Source organism: Cervus elaphus, chromosome 5, assembly GCF_910594005.1.
Source record: "Cervus elaphus chromosome 5, mCerEla1.1, whole genome shotgun sequence".
Taxonomy (NCBI): Eukaryota; Metazoa; Chordata; class Mammalia; order Artiodactyla; family Cervidae; genus Cervus; species Cervus elaphus.
Window position 1 is genome coordinate 73731534 of NC_057819.1, and position 11016 is coordinate 73742549.

Below are 11016 nucleotides of genomic sequence, written 5' to 3' on the forward strand. Positions count from 1 at the left end.
TTTTTTTAGGGGATTAATTTATTACTAACCTTGTATAAGAGAAAGAGGAATGGTAAAAAGGGCAGTGGCATTAGAAATAACTTTTACAAGTCTATATTTGGAGAGTGTTTTAAGAAATGCCAAGTGTGTAGAACTCTATGAAATGTGTTCCCTTTACGTACTGAGAAACAATATGAGAGGAAATGGGGGCACTTCAATCTGTAGAATGAAATATCTTGTAACAGCCGTTAGTGTAACAGGGTAAGAGTGTGAGCCAGTGGGAAGAATGCTTGATTCCTCTCCCCTTCCATCTGCCTCCACTCTCACATTAACTCCATACAAGGAACGTGGGAAAGACAGAAGGGAGATTCTCCTGAGAGTCACTCTGTTGCTGAGAGTGGTGGCAAGGGGTCCTCAGGACTGTGGATGGAGAAGCACAAACATGTGAACCACCTCTGAAGCAGACAGGAGAGCAAGAACTTTGACCTTGTGAAAAGGCCATGCATCTCTATAGCAGGTTTCTCAAGTGTGATGCTATTAACATTCGGTCAAGATATATATTTGGTCTTTGCTTATGTTGAGGATATGTGGGAGGAAGGAGGTGGGGAAAGAGATGCCATCCTGCACCTTATACACTTAGCAGCATCTGTAGTCTGCCTTCTGGATGTCTGTAGCACCCCTTCCTACTGTGACAGTCAACAATATCTCCAGACATTGACAAAGGTCCAACAGGGATAAACATCACTCCTGCTCTACAAGTAATCAGCAGCCTGACTTTTCATCTTTAGAACTTAAAAGCAGGAAAAAGCTTCAAAATTATGCACCACATTGAAATCAGAAAATACGGCTCACTTATTACTGGCCATTTGAAGAGAGAAAAGCCTTCCATCACAGTGATCATTTGTGTTCAAACCAGGAGTCCTTAATTCACATAGCCTTTACCTCTTGAAATTATTTGAAGAATGAGGACAAAACTGACTGTGTTGGCTTTTAGTACAGATTCACTTTCCTCCTGGAATAAGCAGTCAGTGATACTAAGTCATTTTATTTTTAGTTAGGGTCAGGAGAGTGAATAAATGAGCATGTTCATATCCTTTTTGGCATCTTCTGCATGTCCAGGTCTTAGAATGTATCTCTCCTGTATTAAAAAAAAAAAAAAAGTTTCTGCATGCACTTTTTATTTATTTTTTTTTCCAAGTGACAGCATTTATTTCAACTTTATTACACAAACTGTGTATTCATTTTCATATATTAATCTAGCAAAATATTACAGTGAACCCTAGGGCTTAAAAAGTACTTGTCCAAACAGCCAAGGTTAATAGTATGTCTACCTATTATTAAATGGTAACTCTGTTAGGCTATTTAGTGTCTTCTAATACAATGGAGCCATAGCTGAATAAATACACTCTCCAACAGTGTGCTGAAAGTACTGCTTTACACTCAGGTAAGCATTTTAAATCAGACTTCTTCCCCTTCTATGCATCACTAAATTTTATTATTTGAACCATGTTCTGAACTAGTAAATTTTAACAATACTTTATATATTTAGTTACAACTGTTTGTGTTTAAAATATATTTTATATGATAAATTTTAATAACTAGTTTTATGAGTATAGTTAACTGGTAATATTTGCCTCATACAAATATTACTATAAAAGTAAGCCAATTCCTTCTACTGATTGGTTTCCCAAAGTTTTCTGAAAAAAGTATTGCACAGACAAAAGGCTTAGGGGCTCAGTCATGTTATGGTGATTACAGGTTCTTTCTTATCCAGCAGAGGACGACTGTTCTTTGAATTTAGAGGGTTCTACAGAGGTACTCTTGCCTGGGTAACATGTCTTTTCTTTATAGAGCTACTCTGGCATTTCCTAAGCTAAACAGGAATAATTGGATAAAACTTGTTGAGAACAACTAGACATCACTGTTTCTCTCATGAGCCACGAATAATGACCTCAGTCCTCTGCGTACAGTGAGAAGCTCCTCTTCTTGCATTTCCTTAAGAAGTCTGTCTTGCAGCATTTTCATGTTTTCTTTCATCAAACCCATCTGAGATGTAATAATATTTTCTTCACAATCAGTGCTGTAGAAGACATTCTTGTCCAATGAAGCTTTTAAAAGGTGAAGTCTCTGCTGTTCACTTTTTTGATAGGCACTGAACTGCTGAAATACCTTTTCCCGAAAGTCCACAAATTCCTTCTCCAAATCTTTTAAATATTGTGAATCTTTTTCAAAATTCTCTAGCTCCTCCATGATGATGAATTGGAATTTGTCAAGTTTTTTGATCCTGTACTCCTGAATCTTCTGGTTGATTGCTTTTATATGCTGTTGAACTGTTTTCCAAGTCTGTTTGGTAAAATAATCCATCATTTTGTGGCGGATATTAACTTTCCTCTGAAATTCTGTATTGAGCTGCTCGCACACCATCATCCCTACATCTGAAATTTCAGTTTCCCAGTTCTCCAAAGGAATAGAAAAGTCATTTGCTGATAATGGAGATATACTTTTGGACACTTTGTAGGTGTGATGATCTGCATCTTCGCTTTTACAGAGTTTTTTGGGAAGCAAGTTTGCTCTTTCTTCTTCCAGTTCACCAGAATAATTTAGGCTGTCTTCTGTGTACATTCGTTTGCAACTAAGATGTTGTATACAGCCTGACATACGTGTGGAGTCACTGGGCACGCCATACCATGTTTTCTCTCTCTCTTCACTAGACGTGGACAATGGAGATGCTGAATGACTTTTCAAAAAGAATGATTGTGCAATTGATGAACTTTCTCTTGTACACAGTAAATTTTTCTCGCTGTTTTTGGATGACTTTATTGGACCTCCAACTCCACTGTTCAAGGATTCGGGTGATGAAGTCTTTGGATAAGGTGATAATGATTCTGCTACACAGTCACAATCCTGAGTAAAGTCCCTTTCTGTTATTTTCTCTACACATCTCATTACTTCTATAGATGATGGACTCCCAGATAAAGACATAGGAGATGGGTCAAGACTATTATCTCTTCCAGCATCTTTCAGGACAGATGAGATTTTCCATTCTTTTGATACATCCTCTTGTGTTTTGGCAGTGAAGGAATTCTGCTGTTTCTTTGGCAGTTTCACGGTTTTGCTTCTGGAATGAATCTTCTCCTGTACTAGAACTTTTTCTTTAAATGAACATGAAAATTCTTGTTCACCCTCTGATTCTGAATTTGAGAGGTCTTTATAATTTTTTTTGGTTTTTGCTGCTCTTCGTGGAAGTCTGGTTCTCCCATATGCAACTGTCTCATTTACCTTTTTGGTAATGATTTTGTTGGGTATCATTTTAGATCTTGGTTGCGCCCTTTCCAAAGATGGTCTTGATTTCTTCCCATTTTTATGTTTCTTCACATTTTTATTTCTGCTGTAGTCCATCATCAGTGGTTTTGATTTTGGTTCTCTTAGCCAGCTAATATCAGTCTTGCTGTCATCACATCTATATTCTGTGTCACTATCACTAAAGGGATTTTTCTTTTTACAATCTGATCCAATTCTTTTATCTTTTGCTTTGAGAGAAGGTTCAAGTTCATCATGATTCCTTAAACCTACCAATGTTATTGAACTATCCACGCAGGCTTCTCTAGCTGTAGCTTGAAATTCTTGCATTCCAAGTTTAATAACAGGTTCATCAGCTCCACTCAAATTAAAATTGTAAACATCATCCAATGGGCATTCTGAAGTAACATTAACAAAAGTAGTCTTCAATTGTCTATAACTTTTTTTCTGAACCTTCTCCTTACCAAGCTGTAGATCTAATTTGTTTGAAAAACCACTGTCAATCAAAGACTCCTTTGATTTTCTTACAGACTGTATGCTGTCCTTTGGCTGGTATCGCTTATTAATTTGATTTATCAAAGATTCTGCTGCATCAGTAAATCCTTTCCCTTTTGACTTTTCTCTCGTGTTTTTTTGTTTCAAATCCCAGGAATTAAACTCAGACGTCAATCTTCTCCCTGATTTTCTAAGACTCTTTGCATTTTTTTGAGAAGGGCTTTGATCACAAGTATTAGTATTCACATCTTTTGACAACACATATTTCTTCTTATAGATCACAGATTCTTCAACTGTCTTATTTAGGAGGACTGATTTAAAAGTAGTTTCAGATTCAATACACCAATCACTCTGCTTGGTATCTTCAATACTTTTATCCTCCAAATGTGTAGCGTGACCTGGTTGTTGTCTGCTTCGTATGCAGTCATCTGCTTCTGCCTCATCTGTTCTATTATGTTGCATTATCTCCTTCCTATACTGTACCTTTCCTGTTTCCTCAGAATTATCATCAGATATTGAAGAGGATGACTTTTGTTTATTAAGTTTTTGGTTGATAACAATATCTTGATTAAATGTGTCTCTTGATGAAGTACTTGCTCTTTGGTTATTACACAGCTTAATATTTGTTACAGGTGTCCAACATGCCCATTTGGAGTGCATTTTATCTCCACCGGTATTGTCTACAATACCAGGTAACACAGGTTTATCTATTCTTCCTGCTGCCTGTGAATCAAGAACAATTTCCTGGAGTTCACTAAAATTTTGGTTTGGGAATTCAGTGTCCTTATTTTCTGTCTTTTCTACAACTTTAGCAGTTTTGATAGGTTTGTCTGTATTATCTCCTCTCTTTACTTCTTCAGATGGTCTAGATTTAAGTGATACAGCATAATCCACTCCTTGTTCCAATGTTTTAGAAACACCAGGTTTTTCTGTAGAACTTGTCATTTGCAGTGGTGGTTTAATTCTTCTTTTTCGTGGTGTTGATGTATTGACTAAAAGTATTGGACTTCTCACAGTGTATCTATCTGTACCAGGAACAATCATTGATGCTTCAGACATTTTTCTTTTGCTAGGAGTAATTATCTCAGGCTGGCTATTTTTTCTATCCCTTTGATTACTGTTTTTGATATATTTTGAAGGTTTAGTAAATTCCTCTTGGAGGTCAGCTTTTTCTTTCAAACTATTATGTTCTTCTTCAACTGGTGAGATTTGACTTTCTGGGACTAGAATCTGTGATCCACTTGCATCAAAAAGAATATGCACAGATGTTTTGGCAACGGATATACCTTGTTTTCTGGTAAATTCCCTATATTTATTTCCACCAAAAATTTTTTGTGCCACATTAGTGATTTCTAATGATGCATCAAAATACAAAAGCAATTCTTTCCCTTCTCTTTTACTAATTTTTACTATATTTTTCAGAGTTATAGTCAGTAGCTTCTTTGATTCTCTCACTTCAATGCTGTATATCTGCACTTTTTCTTCAGGCACAGTGACTGCTTCCCACTGATGATCATCATTGTCTCCAGCAATGTAGAATGAGAGAGTCTGGCTCCCAAGATTAAAATCTATCCAAAACTCCTCAAGTTTTTCATCTGATGGTATTTGCAGCTCATATTTATCAAGAAATGCTGACAAACAAGGAAATGTAAAGACCCTTCTCTTGTCTCCAAGCATGCACTTTTTAAATTAATTGGTAAAAAATATGTATGCTTCTTGGATGTTTTGAGAATTAAATATGCATGGAGACTTTTGGATAGGTATGCCATATTCTATCATTGTGATCTGACTTTCTATTTTTAACTCAACACTTTCTGCATAGTTTCCTATGATATGCACATAGCATAACTTTGACCCTCCTCTTTGACATTCTGTTTCTAAGCACATATAATAAATAATAGTGCAATGCAGCAACAAGAATTTGTGTTAATTTAATATTCACAATTTTGATTTATTGAATAGATTTCAAGTAATGAATTCATTTGTCAAATAGGTCTTAGAAGGCTTCAGGGCCACAGTTACAAAAAGTTTGTGCTGCATGCTTAGTTGCTTCAGTCGTGTCCGACTCTTCGCATCCCCATAGATTGTAGCCTGCCAGGCTCCTCTGTCCATGGGATTCTCCAGGCAAAGATATTGGAGTGGGTTGCCATTTCCTTCTCCATACAGAAAGTTTAGACCTAAGTAATAATTCTCTATACAATGACTAACATTATATAGCATAGTTTAAAAATCACTAAGCTAATTTTATAGAAAAACACTGCTGAAATAGACTATAAAATTCACATTTCCGTTTAAAGGGTAAGAGTAAAAATGATGCTTTTGTGTTAATAATCTTAAATAAGCATACTTCTCATCATTTCATCAAAAAAGATAAATTTCCTTTATAGTATTAAAAAAAATTCCCAAGGATCCTAGTGTTTCCAAAATTGATGTAACAGTCTAGCAGTAAAAAGGTATTATTTCAAACATCGCTAATTAGTTAATATTTGATGTCTTTCCAAGGGTTCAGTTCCAAGCTGTAAATTGTGTAGAACTAGTTTAAATAATCATACGGGTTTTCATGGATGTGAATTTTTTTAATTTTTTTTTCAAGTAATTTATTAGTTGGAGGCTAATTACTTTACAATATTGTAGTGGTTTTTGTCATACACTGACATGAATCAGCCTTGGATTTACATGTATTCCCCATCCTGATACCCCCTCCCACTTCCATCTCTACCCGATCCCTCTGGGTCTTCCTTTTTTTTTTTTTTTTTTAATGTTTTTCTCTACTGTCTCTCTCTCTCTCTTTTTTAAATTTATTTTTATTAGTTGGTGGCTATTTAAATTACAGTATTGTAGTGGTATTTGCCATACATTGACATGAATCAGCCATGGATTTATATGTGTTCCTCATCCCAATCCCCCCTCCCACCTCCCTCCCCATCTCATCCCTCTGGGTCTTCCCAGTGCACCAGCCCTGAGCACCTGTCTCATGCATCCAAGCTGGACTGGTGATCTTGGACTGTTTCACCCTTGATAGTATACTTGTTTCAATGCTATTCTCTCCGAACATCCCACCCTCGCCTTCTCCTACAGAGTCCAAAATTCTGTTCTGTACATCTGTGTCTCTTTTTCTGTTTTGCATATAGGATTATCATTACCATCTTTCTAAATTCCATATATATGCATTAGTATACTATATTGGTCTTTATATTTCTGGCTTACTTCACTCTGTACAACAGGCTCCACTTTCATCCATCTCATTCGAACTGATTCAAATGAATTATTTTTAATGGCTGAGAAATATTCCATGGTATATATGTACCATGGCTTCCTTATTCATTTGTCTGCTGATGGGCATCTAGGTTGCTTCCATGTCCTGGCTATTATAAACAGTGTCATGATGAACATTAGGGTGCACGTTCTTCTTTCAGATCTGGTTTCCTCGGTGTGTATGCCCAGGAGTGGTATTGCTGGGTCATATAACAGTTCTATTTCCAGTTTTTTAAGAAATCTCCACACTGTTCTCCATAGTGGCTGTACTAGTTTGCATTCCCACCAGCAGTGTAAGAGGGTTCCCTTTTCTCCACACCCTCTCCAGCATTTATTGCTTGTAGACTTTTGGATAGCAGCCATCCTGACTGGCGTGTAATGGTACCTCATTGTGGTTTTGATTTGCATTTCTCTGATAATTAGTGATGTTGAGCATTTTTCATGTGTTTGTTAGCCATTTGTATGTCTCCTTTGGAGAAAGGTCTGTTTAGTTCTTTGGCCCATTTTTTTGATTGGGTCATTTATTTTTCTGGAATTGAGCTGCAGGAGTTGCTTGTATATTTTTAAGATCAATCCTTTGCCTGTTGCTTGCTTTGCTATTATTTTCTCCCATTCTGAAGGCTGTCTTTTCACCTCGCTTATAGTTTCCTTTGTTGTACAAAAGATTTTAAGTTTCATTAGGTCCCATTTGTTTATCTTGGCTTTTATTTCCAATATTCTTGGAGGTGGGTCATAGAGGATCCTTCTGTGATTTATGTCAGAGAGTGTTTTGCCTATGTTCTCCTCTAGGAGTTTTGTAATTTCTGGTCTTACATTTAGATCTTTAACCCATCTTGAGTTTATTTTTGTGTATGGTGTTAGAAAGTGTTCTAGTTTCATTCTTTTACAAGCGGTTGACTAGTTTTCCCAGCTCCCCTTGTTACAGAGGTTGTCTTTTTTCCACTGTATATCCTTGACTCCTTTGTCGAAGATAAGGTGTCCATAGGTATGTGGATTTATCTCTGGGCTTTCTATTCTGTTCCATTGATCTATATTTCTGTCTTTGTGCCACTACCATACTGTCTTGATGACTGTGGCTTTGTAGTAGAGTCTGAAGTCAGGCAGGTTGATTCCTCCAGTTCCATTCTTCTTTCTCAAGATTACTTTGGCTATTCGAGGTTTCTGTGTTTTTCCATACAAATTGTGAAATTATTTGTTCTAGTTCTGTGAAAAATACTGTTGGTAACTTGATAGGGACTGCATTGAATCTATAGATTGCATTGGGTAGTATAGTCATTTTCACAATATTGATTTTTCCAATCCATGAACACTGTATATTTCTCCATCTATTTGTGTCCTATTTGATTTCCTTCATCACTATTTTATAGTTTTCTATATATAGGTCTTTCATTTCTTTAGGTAGATATACTCCTAAGTATTTTATTCTTTTTGTTGCAATGGTGAATGGTATTGTTTCCTTAATTTCTCTCTCTGTTTTCTCATTGTTAGTGTATAGGAATGCAAGGGATTTCTGTGTGTTAATTTTATATCCTGCAACTTTACTATATTCGTTGATTAGCTCTAGTAATTTTCTGGAAGAGTCTTTAGGGTTTTCTATGTAGAGGATCATGTCATCTGCAAAGACTGAGAGTTTTACTTCTTTCCCTATCTGGATTCCTTTTATTTCTCTTTCTGCTCTGATTGCTATGGCCAACACTTCCAAAACTATGTTGAATAGTAGTGGTGAAAGTGGGCACTCTTGTCTTGTTCCTGACTTTAAGGGAAATGCTTTCAATTTTTCACCATTGAGGATAATGTTTGCTATGGGATTGTCAAATATAGTTTTTATTATGTTGAGATATGTTCCTTCTATTCCTGCTTTCTGGAGAGTTTTTATCATAAATAGATGCTGAATTTTGTCAAAGGCTTTTTCTGCATCTATTGAGATAATCATATGATTTTTATCTTTCAATTTGTTAATGTGGTTTATTACATTGATTGATTTGAGAATATTAAAGAATCCTTGCATTCCTTGGATAACGTCCACTTGGTCATGAGGTATGATCTTTTTAATATGTTGTTGGATTCTGTTTGCTAGAATTTTGTTAAGGATTTTTGCATCTATGTTCATCAGTGATATTGGCCTGTGGTTTTCTTTTTTGCAGCATCTTTGTCTGGTTTTGTTATTAGGCTGATGGTGGTCATGGATGTGAATTATTTCATGTGATCTGTGAATTTAAATGTGAGCTCTGTGCATTTGTGGGTTATGATGTTTGAACTTTTCTTAAGCTTCAAAATGTCAATGTTTTATTTCTTTGCTGAAAAAGTTGACTGTCTTATTTATTCTCATGTCCTTTTTAGCAGCTAATTGGGAATGATCCAATGAAGAATAACTATTAGTATTTTACTCCATACCCAGTAAATTAGGAACATGGAAAAGGAAAACTGCACCGCTGTGACAGACTCCACCCTCCTCAGATTCTCAGACACCCCTGAGCTCAGAGTCTTCCTCTTCCTGCTGTTTCTTTCCATCTATGGAGCCACAGTTTTGGGAAACCTGGGCATGATTGCCCTGATTCAGGTCAGCTCTCGACTCCACATCCCTATGTACTTATTCCTCAGCCACTTGTATTTTGTGGATTTCTGTTACCCCACGATCTTCACTCCAAATATGCTAGCTAACATCCTTAAATGATGACAAAGCCATTTCCTTCCTGGAATGTGCTGTGCAATTCTACCTGTTTTGCACATTTGTGGTAACAATGTCATTCTTAGGTCATTCTGCTGACAGTGATGGCCTGTGACCACTTTGTGGCTATCTGTGACCCACTGTTCTACATGGTCACCATGTCCCGGAATCTCTGCATGGAGTTGGTATCTTGTTGCTATCTCAATGGTGCTGTATGTTCTCTGATTCACTTATGTTTAGCTCTTCAGATCCTATCCTACAGATCAAATCTGATCAACCACTTCTTTTGTGATCTTCCCCCTCTCTTGTCTCTTGCTTGCTTTGATGTCACTGTGAATCAATTGGTGCTATACTCTGTGGCCACTCTCTATGAGATCATCACCATCATGGTAATCCTCACCTCCTACTTGTTTGTTCTCATCACCATCCTGAGGATGCACTCTGCAGAGGGAAGGTGCAAAACCTCTTTCACCTGTGCCTCCCACCTTATAGCCATCACAGTCTTACAGGGAATGATCCTTTTCATTTATTGCCAGCCCCAATCTGGCAACAGCATGGGCATTGACAAAGTGGGCATGGTGTTCTACACTGTAGTGATTCCCATGCTGAACCCCCTGATCTGTAGTCTGAGGAACAAGCCTGTGAAAGAAGCTCTCAGAAAAGTGGTGAGCTCCAAAACATTATCCTAGAGAATATTTTCCTAGCAGGACTCAATGTTAGAAATTGGAGGCTGGTGAAAAGGTAATAATGATTGCAGTGTTGGAAGTGCAGAATTTAAGTGGGTAGATTCAAGTGAGTCTTTCTGGCTCACTTATTTTTGTACCTTATATCCTGTCAATTTACAAGAGTAGCCTACTTATTTACGCTTATTCAGTCTAACATGCTTTAAATGGTTCCTGGTAATGGACTGTTTAAATACACATTTAGTTTGCTGTATAACTTTCACAAGTTTACTAAAGAACTCACATTTTATTTCACTATCTATTGTGGAAACTATGATTTATTTCAAAATTGAATGGCTGTTATTTTACAGTGAAGAACACACGTTTGAGTTTATGCACAAATTATATATATATATCCTGCTTATTTATTTCTAGCTTCCTTTATTGTTTTTGCTCTCATTGCAGTGTCCAGTGTTTGGGGAGTTTCACATATCATTATTTCTGAATAATAGGCACATTAATAATAATTATTTCAAAGAAATCTTAACAAAATTAAATTAAAGATCATATGGAAATATCTTAGAGTAATCCCTGGTATATCAGTAGTTCTCCCTATGTGCATGGGGGTGGAGGTGTGTGTGTATGTGTGTGTGTATA

General features: G+C 36.6%; 1 protein-coding gene and 1 pseudogene across 1 annotated transcript; one reads left to right on the forward strand and one right to left on the reverse strand.

The window, feature by feature from the left end:
* Window positions 1–1626: 1626 nt before the first annotated feature.
* Window positions 1627–5451, reverse strand: LOC122694236 (synaptonemal complex protein 2-like). The gene has a single exon (XM_043902700.1). It carries the CDS (start codon window positions 5449–5451, stop codon window positions 1891–1893), a length of 3561 nt encoding a protein of 1186 aa, XP_043758635.1. The 3' UTR covers window positions 1627–1890.
* A 3988-nt stretch (window positions 5452–9439) lies between these two features.
* LOC122694237 lies at window positions 9440–10386 on the forward strand (annotated as a pseudogene).
* Window positions 10387–11016: the final 630 nt, after the last annotated feature.

Excerpts from the sequence above, each read along its gene's own strand:
- LOC122694236 (XM_043902700.1), bottom strand. The coding sequence starts at position 5,451 with ATGCTTGGAGACAAGAGAAGGGTCTTTACATTTCCTTGTTTGTCAGCA.